General features: G+C 37.7%; 1 protein-coding gene across 2 annotated transcripts; it reads right to left on the bottom strand.

Moving 5' to 3' along the window:
• Positions 1-210: 210 nt before the first annotated feature.
• osbp2a (oxysterol binding protein 2a) lies at positions 211-15,712 on the bottom strand. Of its 2 annotated transcripts, none has more exons than XM_087791217.1 (14): positions 15,358-15,712; positions 12,488-12,693; positions 7,591-7,841; positions 7,358-7,526; positions 6,321-6,441; positions 6,179-6,245; positions 5,934-6,071; positions 5,507-5,752; positions 4,296-4,416; positions 4,123-4,226; positions 3,014-3,109; positions 2,732-2,916; positions 2,434-2,654; positions 211-2,271 (listed from the first exon to the last, which is right to left on the bottom strand). In XM_087791217.1, the coding sequence occupies exons 1-14, from the start codon at positions 15,516-15,518 to the stop codon at positions 2,129-2,131; spliced, it is 2,229 nt and encodes a 742-aa protein (XP_087647343.1). In that variant the 5' UTR covers positions 15,519-15,712; the 3' UTR covers positions 211-2,128. The 2 variants fall into 2 exon arrangements, with proteins under 2 accessions (XP_087647343.1, XP_087647344.1); XM_087791218.1 differs by having other exon boundaries at positions 5,934-6,061; positions 6,175-6,245; positions 15,358-15,711.
• Positions 15,713-16,297: the final 585 nt, after the last annotated feature.

Genomic DNA, 16,297 nt, shown 5'->3' with positions numbered 1-16,297 from the left:
TAAAGCAAATGACCAAGAAAATAAATAAATAAACATTTACTTTTAATATGACTAATCCTTTCCAAATCATATTCAAAAGGGGAACATTCTTATGAAAAAAACTTCTTGTTCTTCTTTTTTTCCCACTGTTATTGAGTTTATTTGTCTGACAATCATATCCGTTAATGTAAACAATTCACATTCAACCAGGTCAAACATGGAAGAGAACAATTACATTTTAAAGGTTTTTTTATTAAAAAAACAAAAGATTTAAAATCTTTCAGGTCTTTGGGCACAAATGGTGAGTTGACACATCATGTTTCCGAGTCCGCGCACTAGTAGCTACGTGAAGAGGATTCCTACTACATCATGCATAGCTATATGTTGCCACGGAAACCTATTGATTCACACATAATTTAACCTGCAGTGTAACATTGTGCTTCAGCTTGAATCCTCATTTATTATGATACATCTTTTACACGTATATTAAATAGCCCCGCCCCCCCTCACTATTTATTACAACACTTCACTATTGAGGTGGAATAATATTCAAGTCATTGGCATTTTTCCTCAGAGATGAGAAACATGTGATGAATCTATATCTACAATATTTAGTTAAATACAGATGTGGATATGCCTAGTGTGTTTATAACTACAGCAAGATACAGAAATCATGTGAATAATAAGTGCGCCGTTCTTTTTTTTCCTCTTTTCTTAGCTCGGGTTCATGAATGGATCTGATTCAACAGGAAACCTAGTTTTGTGATGCGGTGGCTTCAACTCAGATGTTTCAGAGGTAAACATGAGACACATCAGTTCACCCTTAAGCCAAAGATATTTAAAAAGCTTTGCAAACATCATTAGCAAAGGCTGTTGTGTAACATGTTGATCAATACGCGAAGACATGCATGTATTATGACGAGCTTATCCTGTTAGTGACACCAAGCGTCTTGTATCTACCACAACACCATTACGTCATTTTTGATTTTAACTTGGAACTTTTTTTTAAGCATTGGATTTAAAAAAATATATAATTTAATAATTTCCAAATGATAAGGTTGAATTTTTTCTATTAATTGAAAAAAAATAGCAACATCTGGACTAGTATTTGATTTAGTTTGATAATTTTATTCCAATAAATGAAACTGTAACTATACTTTTTAATTTTTAGCCTTTTATATTCAATTGCTAAAGTATAGTTAGTAGTATAGGTATAGTTGTAGTGGTATTTGTATTTTGAACTTAAAAGGTTACAAATTAAAACATATTCAAGTTATAAAATGTATTTCTTAATTATTTAATATCATACTCAATGTGTATTTTAAAGAATTTCGTTTTTTCTTTTTTAAACTAATTAATAAAAATGCAAACTTTCAATTTAGAAATTATTAAAATCTTAAAAAATATATATAACTTCAATAAAAAAAACATGTTAACATTAAACATTTCTGATGGCCCTGATATACTTCTTCAAACTTGTTTCCTTACTTTCAAGGTGTTTAAATTAAACAGCAACACACATCAGTGCAAATCAGCCTAAAAAAAGCCAATTCTTGCTGTCAATAGAACGGTTTTTGGTTAATTATTTCCATGAAACTTTGAGGCGACTGCACTTCCTGTACTCTTCTTAAGTATGATGATCGACATGTTTCTCTCCTAACAGTGATGAGAACACAAATATCTCTTTTTCTTTTTTTCACAATTCCACTTATTAGCTTTCAGTCTATCACGACAATTTACAGATTTCAGAGAACATAGTGATTCAAAGCTGGGTTTTCCTGATGTGTCTTCTGACCAAGTGTGTGCATCTGTGACAGGAAAGGATCGAGTCGGTTCTAGTCTCGTTGTGTTTCGTTTGCATGCTGGTGTCCGTCGATCCGAGGGTTTTAAACACCAGTGAACTGACCCGACAGGAGAGCGGGGTGAGTTCTGGGGAGACATTTTTTTCTGTCTGTTGATACATACTAGACATGTTTGACATTCTGTGCAGGACTGTGACAAAGTTCCACGCATCTGAACCATGTTGTAGATCCTGTTTCTTATCTCTACTGTTCTGTTTTTTGGCAGCTAAAGTGTGAGGCCATGCATTTTGAAAAGACGCCAGCTCGCTACAGACTTTTCTTTAGGAGAATCAGTTTTGTGTCTTGTCCTAGAAGATGTCTGGACTCTGGCTCCAGTCTTGACGGTCTTTGGCCTCCCAGTAGCCTCCTCTGTAGCTGTAGGTGCTTTCTCCAGTGGCGTCGTCGGTTCTCTTCTCAAACCACAGCGGCTGGTAGCCCTCGATGTCTTGCCCTGAAAATGAGGAGCAGAAACGTGGACCAGAGATTCACTTGTGTGACTGTAAAACTGCTTCAGTTTAGGAAACGAAGAAGGTACATTGTGGACAATATAAACATGGAACCTAACATACACTGAGTGAGCAAACAAGTCCATCCATCATCTCTTTCTTCTCACCTTCTTCCAGCGCCTGGTTGGCGATGGCCTCCCTCTTCTTCCTCTCCAACCTCTGACCCTCCTCCAACCGTTGTTTGTGTGTGTTGGCTTCGTCCCACAAACCTGCTTCCATGAGCCGCTGGTCCGGCCTCAGACGGCTGTCGGTGGGTGCGACGCCCTCTTCTGGCTCGTTCAGCGTCAGTGCCAGAGAGGAGAAATAATGCATGTTCTCTGCGTTTTCCCTGAAGAAGAAGAGGAACAAGACGTCAGCGGGCGGTCGAAGGGATTATCGGCGTCCAAATATGTGAGCGGAACTTACGGCAGAGGATATTTCCTCCACAGCAGTTTGGGCTGAAGCGTTTGATAAACAGTTTTCTGTTTCCCCTCAGAGCTTCTGCAGCCTTGACTGCTGTCCACGATCTTGGCGCTCTCCATCTTCTCGTCCCAGGTGCCGGACAGGATGTAGTGAGCGGTGCCGTTGCTGTCCTCCACCATTCCTGTCACCTAACATGACAAGCAGAACGACATCGTGTTGCATGAAGCGAACATTTCAGAGTCACGTTCACAGAGAGTTCACGTCTGATCGTTCCAAGAGTCTTACTTTTCGGGGCGCCTCCCTGGAGAAGTAGCTGTAGGGCGAGAATTTAAGGTGACATGTGTCCTTCGTGCTGGTGTTCACGATGTCAATGTCTCCAGACTGTAAACAGCCAGAGGAAAGAAAGAACCTTACAGAGAATCCAAGTTGTGTTGCTTAAAAAAAACATTGAACATCACAAAGAAGAAAATAAGAGTTTAAATAAGAATGTGACACAAGTTTTCTTATTATTAACTGGATCATAATTTAGACTTAAAGTAGTAGTTTAACCACTAACTCCACCTTCAAACTTACTTTAATATGCATCACACTAGATTTTGGAAGTAACATCTATTGTTTACATTTACTGAGAAGGTCCTTATATTAACAAGCGCTGTTCATAATACAGTTTTTGTTCTTTTCCATTTTTTTTGCTTTGAACTATGAGCCACATTAGACATTATTTTCATAATATTGTATTAATTACACCTATTGTGGTTTAAACACAATGTAAGGTTTGTCAGCGAAATACTTCTACAGCAACTGCCAATTAAAAATCTGAACAATTCTATCTGAAATTTCAGAAAAAAAACTCATTCTAAATCACGCATGTCAAACTATAATCACATAAAAAAATGTTTTATTTATTTTATTTACTTTCATAAACAGAAGGAATTACCATTAAATGCCTTTCAATCGACTTTAGTTTGACTGTTAATTAAAGTCTCTGTATAATTGTCGACATCAATTATCTCTGTTCCTTAGATTATCTTAATCACTGGCATCTTAATAAGCCACTTATCAAAATGAACATCAATCTACTTTTATTTTGAAACAAAATTTGTTATGAACATACATTTTGTTGTAATTGTAGTAATAAGATAACTGTAATCATACAAACATTTTTTTGGCAAAAAACGTTTTTATAAAACTAAATAATAGAAGGAACTCTAAAGGTTAAATAAGTAGTGAAATTAATTTGGCAATATGTTTTATAGTCTTGAGGGAAACATTAAATTAGTAATCAAATATTTGAAATTTTTTATACTAATATTTCTTTAATCTTTAAAACTTTAAGTCACTATGGATACACTCACAGCGATGAATTCTGTCTCCAAAAGACAAGAGAAACGAACCTGATCGATCCACAGTTTCCCGACGATGATGTTGTGAACTGTTGACGTCACTTTGCTCCAGACGTAGCGGTTCCCGCTGGAGTGGAAGTGCAGGTGAATTTGTCCTGGAAGGAAAATCAAAAGATTGTTAGAGACAATTAAGCAGCGGGTTTTTTTGTGTATGTTTTTCTCACCTAATGGCATCACAGAAATATACTTTCCACGAAACTTGCTGTCGATGGTGATGTGCTGCCAGAGGGTCCAGCCTCTCTGTGAGATCACATGGTGAGCGGCTGCTGGAGGATGATGGCTGACCTGACAGAGAGGAACAACGAATGATGACCAAACTATACACTATACGTGTGAAACCTGCAAGAAATTTTACATTAAAATGTAACTTTTACCAGGGAAAGTGGGTAAAATATGACCGTATTTGAGCTCAATAATAAAAATAATAATTAATAATAACATTAAATGTTAATCTTATTTTCACATAGTAATTTTATTAAAACATTTTCTTACAACATTTATTCAGTTTTTTTGTGTTACTACAGCATTTATTTTCCAAGTTAACCATCATATTAGTGTATAGACAAAGTATATATACAGTATGTGATGTACCTAAGGGTACATGGATGAAGAAAAAATAAATCTTGAAATTTTAAAACGATCTCTAAAAGGTTAAAATATCTGGACAATGGACAACATTAAGGTTTTTTATTACGAGACATAATTGCTGTTATTTATTTCAGGTCCATTTACTTTGAGTTTAGCCTCAAGTTCAGGGACATGCGTTTAGTTCTTTAGAAAAGATCCAACCATTGCAGATGTGAGAGACTCCTCAAGTGCATTATAGCATCAAGAAGTCATGTTAGTCACAAAGCATTTTTTGACTCTGGGCGTTTATTTCCTCTTCAGGAATCGCTCTTTAGCACAAGAAGTCTAGTCATTCTTTCTCCATCACTAAATCAGATTTCACACAATAATACGGAGGCTCTCAGCAGCCAAAGATAAGAAGATCTTTAGTAGAGGTTTGGCTAAAAAATAGCCTAAAGTCAACCTTTTAAGCTTCTCAAAACTCTATTTTTCAACTTTTCAAGATGTCTTTCTTTACATTTCTGCCTCTAGGGACTCTGTACAAACTCAATCACAAATGTTTAATCAATCTGAGTCGCAGGTGGAACAAAATGTATATTATATATATATTATTTATACATATATATTTAACAAACTGTCTCCTTCACCAATCATTCCCATCAAATTCCTTTCCTTCAGCATCCATTATACTCTTATTTGAAGTACCGGTGTGACTGTCGACGTCAATACTCTCTGTTCCTGATCATACATGAAGAACTGACACCAAATAAAATGAGTTGGCGGAGAATCCAAGTGTTGGTCTGGTTACCTGTTCACAGATGGAGCGATATCCGCTCTCGTCCACTCGGTCCAGCTCGTACGTCTCGCCCAGCAGGGGGTTGAAGGGTTTGGCGGTGCGGTGGACGGTGGTGGAGTACGAGGAGACGGAAAACGCCGCCACCAGACACATCTGTTCCAGGGAGGAGTCGCAGCGAGCGGCTCGGTCCAGCAGCTCGCTGTACTCCAGGTCTTCGGTGAGACGCTGGAGCATCGACAGAGGCTCGTTGAAGTTGACCTGCGGAGAACATCAGCATCACAAGCATGAACATACCTGTGTGTGTGTGTGTGTGTGTGTGTGTGTGTGTGTGTGTGTGTGTGTGTGTGTGTGTGTGTGTGTGTGTGTGTGTGTGTGTGTGTGTGTGTGTGTGTGTGGGGGTGTGTGTGTGTGTGTGTGTGTGTGAAACAAGCGCACTCACAGGCATGGGGATCCTGGACAAATCTTTCCCGATGCAGTTCTTCATGATGCTCCACAGGTTGAGGGAATAATTGGGTTTGTCGGGAATACGACTGCGACGTGGTCGTCTGAGCTGGATGTTGTTGGAGCCTGAGTTGTCCTGAAGACACAAACCATACATCAAATGTATGAACTAAAATCAGAAAGAAAACATTGACAGAGAACGATCCTTCATCTGAAAGTTCCAAGATAATAATCAACACCTACATTGTGGTTGTGAGTCCAGTCATTTGGAAGTCCACTGCTCATTATACTCTGGTTACTTCCTGAGCGCCTGGTGGACAAAAAACAAACATTTAGATCACATGACAGTTATTTAAACTCTTCCTTGATGTGAGAGTTTGCTCACTTGTGCTGTATTTCACCACCGGTCGTCACTGTTATGAACGCAGGAGACTCCTCCATGGCATCGAAGAACTCTGCATCATCGTTCTCATCACTTGCATCCCCCTCCTGAGATCGCTCCACACCTGACACACAAGAGCAATGATATAGAGGTCACACTGTCGCCATTTATTGCAACATATATCAACCTTTTTTTTAAGACAGAAATACACAAGAAAAAAATTAATATTAAGTTTTTTTTAAATACAAGGAAATTAAATATTATTTGTAAATGTAAAGATTTTTAATCAAGTAAAATTAAAATGACAAAAATACAATGTTATATATTACATGTAAACCATTATTAAACGATAAAACATTGTACATTGCAAATAATTGATTATAAGCGGAAAAAAAGAATAACAAATACAATAGAACATTGGATTTGTTTTTGTTACAGAAAAAAAAACATTCACATAGATTGAGTTTTCATTTTCTATTTGATTATGTATCAACACAGACTCTATTTTTGTGGCCCTTATTAAAACTGAGAATGAACATCTAAATTAAATTTATTGTATCTTGTATTTTCTTCATCCTTTTCAGTCTTTATCTCCGTTATTTTAGTTTTTAATTCAATTATTATATTTTAATACTCTTATTTTCATTCTTTCTTTTGATGATAAGACATAAATAAAAATAGAGTAAATAAAACATATTTACATTTTGTTAGCTATACTACCCTTCAATATATCCATCCCCTATATATGTGTATATGTATACGTATACAATTAAATAATAATGGAATAATAACATACATTAATATTCTAGAGCATTCTCGCCCTTTATTTTTGTCTTGAAACTTATATTTTTCTATAATTAATAGTTTTCTAAATAAAGATTTCCCCGTCACATTTTAGCTTCTTCTCCTCAACTCTTCTTCTTTTCCTGCTGTCACAGTATACAGTATACAGAAAGATTCGTCCAATCAAAAAGATGAATTTTCTGACCCAGCAAACTTTTACAATCCAGAGATTATAGTGCAATGAGTGTGTGTCTCACCCGGGTACGAGGTGGGCTTCACCCTCCAGGCTCTCTCTAGACTGTTGTGCTGCTTGGCCAACTGTTCAAGTGTCTCCTCCAGATGGTGGCGCTGCTCTCGCTCATACTGCAAACTCTTTTGCCACTTTCTGCTGTGAGACTCGGCTACATCCAGGAAGTCACGGCACGCCTGCGACCGGGAGATAGAACGTCACGTGAAGAGGCTGGACCTCGAACCTGTGGCCTGGACTCACCTTGATCATAGCATTGGAGGTGATGCGGAAGAGGGTGGCTCGCTCGGTGACCGCCTTGACTCTGTCGGTGCCTTCCGTGGATCCACGGAGCTCCTCGAGCTCGCTCAGGGAGCGCTGGAGTGCAGCGCCGTGCTTCCCTATCAGCTCATTACACGTGCTCAGGTCGTCCAACCTGCTGGCCAGAGTCTTGAGCACAGCAGGAGTTAAAGCCTGATCCTCCTGCTGACCAGGGCCTTCATCGCCGGAGTCATCTTGTCAAACACACAACACACACCAGATGAGTGCTCATGGTGGAAGATGGAGTTCACTGGAAATACTTGATATGTTAGAAAACAAGAGTTTGCGGTGACGGGTGAGGGAGGAATGATTCACACCCTGAGCCTCCACATAAATCCTCACCAAGAACGGAAGCTGTGAATAAACACCGTTGCCCTGGAAACGTGAGTCCGTGCAATCAGAGGGGCTCGTCTATTTTTAGAAGTAGAGGGGAAAAAAGATGACGCATTACCCTCGTCCTCTCTTTTTTTTTCCCTCTATCTACCTTCAGGTTAGCATTAGCCGCAGCATCACCTTCAGTCACTGTGGTCCAGCTGCAGCCTTCGTTCTGCCTCTGGACGCTTGGTTTTTGGTACCAGCTCAGGATTCTTTAATAAACAGGACTTTAATAAAGAACTTTTTCAGGTCGTTTATATAAAGGTCACACTCCTTCATCCTGTTAACATCGCTGGTTCCGTTTTTCTTCTTCTACAACACAGTATATCAATTTATCGTTCCTGTCTCTCCAGACTGTGGTATCGTCTCTAATAAAAATATTTTTTAGGATTTATTCAAATGTTTCCTCTTTGGGGATGTTATGTTTAGTTCTGCTTTGGAAGGAGAGTCTTTTATTGTTATGTTTTGCTTGTTCAAAGCAACAATCTTTCTATAAGTACCGTGATTTAAAATGGTTGATGCAAAAATAAATTAATAAATACATATAAATGCCTCAATCTTACATACAGTCACACAATGGGAGAACCACAAACATTCCAAACGACGATCTTAAAAAACAGAAAATTACTCAGGACACTATATCATTTATTTCAAGCATTTATTTTGATACTTTTTTAGCGTTTGAAATAGTGTTGATAGCAAAGAGCTCAATGGAACAGCAGGGGGCAGCAGCGGTCTGCAACATATGTGCTGACATGTGACAATGGGAGCTCCAGCTGCAGATCAATTTGGGAAATTGTTTATTTACTTAATTTATATACTATATTATTATATACTACAGGGAATAAAAAGATGGTGACTCAGTCTGAAAATCCCATTGAAACCTATTTATCAGTTTTGCATCAAAAGGAGACACAAATGTGACATCAATAATAAATAATCATTAATTAAATCATGTTTTCCTTGTTCCCAAAAAAAGGTTTCATTTAGGTCAAAGGTGAGTTGAGAGATTCTTAATATAGTTGATGTATGAACTAAGTAGGTTCGCACCGAACATTGTCTGAGACGAAAAGTTCTCTGAATATGGGTCAAAGTCTATGTTTCCTCAGGCAGGACCAAGTTCCCGTTAAAGGAGCAAAAGAAAAGAGTAATCTGGGCTGAAGTGATGAGGAGAGTCTCACGAGGGAGGGAGATTAAAATAAAAGTGAAAAGTGCTTCAACAGTTATGTAACCTTTATTCAAACGAAAGACAAACTCACAGGAGTTTGGCTCGCTTCCTATTTGGGTCATCCATGTCTGTGTGGATGTTAAACCTCCTCCTCTCGTGAGGGGAGATTATGTTGACGGAGCAGAAGTGGGACGACCCGATCCTGATGCTGGTTATTTTCAAGCAAAAAAGACGTCTGTGTGACTCACGTCTGGGTCTTGAAACCACAGGTGACGGATGGACTCGTGTTTCCTTCTGAGCAGGAACGTTATAGATTTACTGTCTCCACTTCCAGATTTAGATTGAATGTCATGTTCTCGACAGTCATGAGAGCCATTAAACTGAGGATAACACTTGCAATATACTTTATTATCTTTCAAAATGTTTACTAATTGTAATGTTTATAGATGGAAGTGCAGAACAACGTTTCAAGCAGGAAAGCAGAGTGAGTCGGTGTTGAATCTCAAAGAGAATCAAGAGCCTTTTTTGGGGGATTTAACATCTATTCCAAGCATTTGACTGACAGACATCTAATTCTCAGTGATCTGAAACAAGACTTGATGCGCTGTGATTTTTGTAGACTTTACACTAGTGTGTGTGAATTGTGATGCTGTAAAATGTGTGTATGAGAATTATTCTAGGAAGACTTCCTTGTGTATGATGATCTCTCACTGTAGGTGTGGCTCAGTTCCACTAAAAATGTTTAGATCGGATGATTTCATTCCAACAGACAAGTTTTCATGAAGCAATTTCAATCAGATCAGGCATTTTTTTCAGATTAGGAGACTGGATGGAAACGCAGCTGGTGATTGGTCGAATCTACCATAACACTATTAAAACAAGTACTATAAGTATTATGTTGACTTGAATAATGAAGTGTGTACAGCTGATTGCTCTATATTTTAGTCTTTAGTATTCACAAGTATTTGCAAAATAAAAAGTTAAATGAAGAGTTAATGATACAGACTTAACTCAGAAAGGATTTAACCCCGCTGGCTTTTGTTATTGAATTGTAACAGTATCTTCCTTGAAATGTTTTATGGCTTGCATGTAAAAATGTTTACACAAACTAATAAAAATCGTCATCAGTCAAATCGTTAATTTGCAATGCATCCTGTTTTATTAATGAAAGAAAAATACATATTTTAACCTTGTATAGTAGTGTAAAAACATGAAGTTATTTATGTTCATTTATTATTATTTACTAATAATTAGCGCCTTATCAATACATTTTAAATTAAATAAAATACACTAATTGTTAAAGTCTTTAATGGTTTGTACGTTTGTGAAATCATAAATATTCTAAATAATATGTTGAAGTGCATTCTTGTTATTGAACTGTAATGACATTACATTTGTCATGACAACAAACAACAAACATTAGACTCACATTCATGTCTTTCCCCACGTTGACGCTGTACATTGAATTCTGAACAACAGAACTACTACCGTGATCGCAGTATTTAGGAGCATTAGCTCGTCTTGCACAAATCTTGTTTGATTTAAACGCACAAGAATCAAGTGACACCCAGTGAGTAAAGCCTTAAAAAAAAAAATCTTCTTAAACGGCTCTGCTATTTCAATCCTGCTAATTATTTGGAGCTTTAATCTCTTCCTGTGCATGTGGACACTTAAGTGCATTTTGTGAGGCCAGTGGACGAGAGTTTAAAGACCACACGTCCATCATAGACTCCAGCCATGTCAGCGAACGTGGCAGAGGAGGAGGAGGAAGCATTGACTGGCCATGATTTGCGGTTAAAATACGTTTTGGTCTAAATAAAAACTAACACTCAAGCAAATCCTTCTGTGTATAAGGGTCTACTTTAAATGCGTAAAAATGTAAATTTTGTGTGCGCGTGTGTGTGTGTGTGTGTGTGTGCGCGCGTGTGTTCGTTGTCACAACACTAGAGTACACAGATCACAAAGTGGCACATTCACAAATACACATGCACAAACAGCTGCTCTTAGATTTAAAAAAAATAATATTTGTATGGATCAAATGTAATCGGCTACTTACAAAGTGAGGATGACAGAAAACGCAGCTATTGTCCACATGGAGAGGAAATATTTTGAATGAAAGAGCGTCTCCTGCCACCAGAACAGGAGGAGGAGTCCAAACGAAGGTCAATTCATTCAGCTCTTGCTGTCGTCATAGTCAGTGAGAAGAGGAGGGAGGGATGGATGGAGGGAGGGATGGAGGGAGGGATCTGATGAAGGATGCCGTTTGTGACCGTGAGCAAGTGTATCCGCACGTTTGTGTAACAGAGACTAATAGAGCTGAACAGACACCAGGCTTTTCTATCTATATACAATAGTGGCTGTATATCTGAAACATGATTTTAAAAAGTGATGGAAAAAAGGTTTTAGATTTTTTTTAAATCCTCTGATCTAAGCAGTTTTTAGTAGGTGTTTAGCGGTGTACTACTACAATGCTGCCCTCTGGTGGTCTTGATAGAGATGACGACCAGACCGACATCTGTGAACTGGGGCTTGACATGTTAATGTAAAATTTTATAATAGAAACTAACAAACTGACACATTTATTGTATAAAAAAAAAATCATTTAATTTGAATCGCAATTTTAATTTTTGTCTTTTTTCTTTGATAAATTCTACTTAAATGTACTTCATATATGCTATTTATGATTTGTTTTAAACAATGTTCATTTTAATTTTTTTGATTTTATTCGACATCTATTCAAGTTAATATTTAACATTTTAAAAACACATGGTGCACTGAATGTACGACAAGAAAATAGAAGAGAGGTTGAGAAGCATGTTCAACCAGAGTGCAAGGTCAACTCAAAGTCAAGCCGTTTTTGAAAAAGTCAAATCCAATTTTTATCAAAACATTAGATGGAGACCAAAGTAGACTAAAATAAAAGAGAATATAACGATATAAGGAAACTCATAAGCTTTCTCCACCTTTGTAAAGTTGATGAAATACGCTTGTTAAGAAGAGACAAACAAGTTAACAGCAAATATAAATAGGGTTAATAAACTATTGTGATGCAACTTTAAGTGTACAGCATTAAAGATGAATCAGTGAATACACGGTTTACTATATTTTCAAAGGCGGTGAAGAAAGTGTTTAATCAGGGCTCAGTAAATCCAAAATAGTCCAAAAACACCCTTGCATCTGTCCGTGCGGGCAGACCATCTGTTGCAGATCATTCCCGCACACTTCCTGGCTCAGTCGGCCGGAGGTCGGGAATTAAACCCTCAATAATATAATCTTCCCAAAACTCTCTCTTCTTACCAGAGTGATGCATCAGCGGCGCAGCGATGGCCCGGGCCTGCTGCAGGGCCGAGACCCAGCGCTGACACTCCCCGTCGGACGTGGCCTTCAGGTGGTAACTCCGACCCCCGCTGGTCAGCACCAGGTGGCAGGAGTCGCCCACCTCGATGTGGGCCGTGGCCATGGGAATGGTGCCGCGGCAGGTGTGGGCCATCTCAGCCTGAGTCCTGAGATCGAGCAGATGAAGCAAAACACCCTCAGAAGAAAGGATACACTCTTTTTGGATTAGAAATTTTAACTATACATTAAAGCGTTTAAAAAATAAATGTAGTATGTCCCGAATTTTCTACATATATTCTACAATTTTAGCTAAAGTAATACATTTTTTAATTAATTACAATTTAATTTATAATTTAAAAACAACTGTACTCATTAATATGTGTAATAACAATAATATTATTAAAAAAGAACATTATAAAATTAAGAAAATTAGAGAATGTCGAAGCAGAAGTTGGTTTAATTAAACAAACAATTAATGAAGGTTATAATATAATAAATTTGAACTAAGTGTGTGATGTGAAAAATAGTTCTGTAAATGGACCGTTGAATAGAAATTTTGTCGTCGACTTAGACATATATAAAACCAATGCTGTGTCTCAAATCGCATACTAGCGTACTCAAAGTTAGTATTTTTAGTGCGTAAGTGCGTCTCAATTCTTATTATGCAAAATTGAGTGCGCCATGCACACTAAAGTGGCGTACTAAAACGCCCACAAAACTGAGTATGGTTCGATGGACACTATCTATCCTAAACGGCTGCCATCTTAGTGATGTTGTAAACGGAAGTTACGTCATATATAAATGCATATATATTCATATATTTACAGGTGCATTTTCAGCAGCAGTAGGAGGATGACACGTCTTCGGGGCTGATACCAGCTTAAATATCTCGCGAATATTTAGATTCTCATATTTTTTCTTTATTTCATCTTTCAAACTTGCAAAACGTTCTACCAGCAGGTGTCGGCGATAGCGTTCAAACAGCTGGTTGAAACATCGTTAAATAGAAGTAGAAGAAGAAGCTGTCGCATCATTTCCTGTTAGTGTGTAGCAGCAGTGTTTGATTTGAGACATACTATCTGTGGAGAATCTGCGTGCTAGTTAGTACGTACACTATCCTGATGCATACTAACTTCTAGTATACTAAGAGAAGTATGCGATTTGAGACACAGCAATACTATCTGTTGAGAATTTGCGTACTAGTTAGTACGTACACTATCCTGATGCATACTAACTTCTAGTATACTAAGAGAAGTATGCGATTTGAGACACAGCAATACTATCTGTTGAGAATTTGCGTACTAGTTAGTACGTACACTATCCTGATGCATACTAACTTCTAGTATACTAAGAGAAGTATGCGATTTGAGACACAGCAATACTATCTGTTGAGAATTTGCGTACTAGTTAGTACGTACACTATCCTGATGCATACTAACTTCTAGTATACTAAGAGAAGTATGCGATTTGAGACACAGCAATACTATCTGTTGAGAATTTGCGTACTAGTTAGTACGTACACTATCCTGATGCATACTAACTTCTAGTATACTAAGAGAAGTATGCGATTTGAGACACAGCAATACTATCTGTTGAGAATTTGCGTACTAGTTAGTACGTACACTATCCTGATGCATACTAACTTCTAGTATACTAAGAGAAGTATGCGATTTGAGACACAGCAATACTATCTGTTGAAAATGTGCATACTAGTTAGTATGTACACTATCCTGATGCATACTCACTTCTAGTGTACTGGAACTCCTGTTGTGTTATCAGTTTTATCTTGACCTTTAAAGTATATACTTTATTGAATATTGTTTTGATTGTTTAAGCGCTTTATGACCCTGGTCTGGAAAAGCGCTATATAAATAAAAATTACTTACTTACTTACTTACTTACTAGTATACTAAGAGAAGTATGCGATTTGAGACACAGCAATACTATCTGTGGAGAATTTGCATACTAGTTAGTACGTACACTATCCTGATGCATACTAACTTCTAGTATACTAAGAGAAGTATGCGATTTGAGACACAGCAATACTATCTGTTGAAAATGTGCATACTAGTTAGTATGTACACTATCCTGATGCATACTCACTTCTAGTGTACTGGAACTCCTGTTGTGTTATCAGTTTTATCTTGACCTTTAAAGTATATACTTTATTGAATATTGTTTTGATTGTTTAAGCGCTTTATGACCCTGGTCTGGAAAAGCGCTATATAAATAAAAATTACTTACTTACTTACTTACTTACTAGTATACTAAGAGAAGTATGCGATTTGAGACACAGCAATACTATCTGTGGAGAATTTGCATACTAGTTAGTACGTACACTATCCTGATGCATACTAACTTCTAGTATACTAAGAGAAGTATGCGATTTGAGATACAGCACAGGACTCACAGGAGTCAGTAAATATCATAACCAAGTAAAAAGGGAGAGAGAGGGGTCTGGGCTTCTTAACTTGGGCTGCTGCCCCCACGACCAGAAAATATGACAAGCAAATAAGATAAATAAAAGATAAGGAAATGAACCTGGTAGGATTAAAGACATTGTTATTCGGGAATAATATTTACTAACATTAGGAACACAAAGGCATTACATGTTTTAAAAACAACTGTAAAAAAATACCCTTTATAAAAAATTGAATTCTTAGCACTTATTTAGCAGCTTCGTGTGACTAACTTTGAGGATGACTGAGCATCTTCAACAGTGTCATAGAGAGTTTACATCTTTATTTAAATATATCAAACATTTTCACGGGAGTTTAAGGCGGAAATACTCGAGTGTTCCAGCGGCAGCTGCGGCCACATCTGCGGGTTACCTGTAGTAGGACAGCAGGCCGTTGCTGAGGACGAACCAGCGCCGCTGGTAGCCCTTCAGGTAATTGGTCCATTTAAAGAGCCAGCCTCGGTGGGTGTCACAGCCCGGCAGACGGACCCCCGGGAGGGTCGGCGAGGGCAGGCTCTTCACCAGCTCGTCCATCTGCTCCCGGGACGGCGGAGGGTGTTGTGAAGGTCTGAGAGATGATGCTAACAGCTGGACCCGCTAGCAGGCGTCAGTCTCTCCTCCGCTAATGCTAGCGTTAGCATGCGGCTGACCCGGGACTGTGCCCTCCTCGCCCCCCCCTTCCCCTGAGACGCTCGCCCACCCTGATGCAAACGAGTGAAAGTCAAGAAGAAAAAGAAAAGAAAAAAACACCCAAAAAAGTACATTGAAACACGCAATGAATAAAAGGAAAAAACACTCTTGACTTTGACTGTAATATTTAAGCTTGAGGATGACTGGGATGATGACGTCATAGTAAAAATGGTTTCCACACCTATCTCGAATTAAATTTTAAATTCATTTTGTTCGTTTCAGTGTAACTTCACTTCAAAATATTCGATTAAATATATTAATATTTTTTAATTATTGTTTGATTTTTAATTGACTGCTCCTGTTGTTTTGACAATAATTAAACGTAAAACACAATATTTTATATTATTATTATATTATATTAGCTCTACTGTTTGTTTTGTTCAGATTTCATGAACCCCCATCAATAGAGAGGACATTTATTGTAATTTTCGTTCTTTTGAAACCCTTTTTGTGTTACATTAATTAAAGAGTTGTTTTATTTAAAGGGAAACTAATGTGTTGATTTAACTGTATCTTAAATTAATCTTGGACTCTATTGTTTCATCAGTATGTGTCTGTTTGTACAAAACTCCATTTTAATTTAAATATATACATTAATGATCTTAAGCCCCGCCCACTGAAAA

The sequence above is a fragment of the Callionymus lyra genome, chromosome 5 (genome assembly GCF_982586985.1).
Source record: "Callionymus lyra chromosome 5, fCalLyr1.hap1.1, whole genome shotgun sequence".
NCBI lineage: Eukaryota > Metazoa > Chordata > Actinopteri > Syngnathiformes > Callionymidae > Callionymus > Callionymus lyra.
This window is presented reverse-complemented; position numbering and strand designations above follow the sequence as displayed.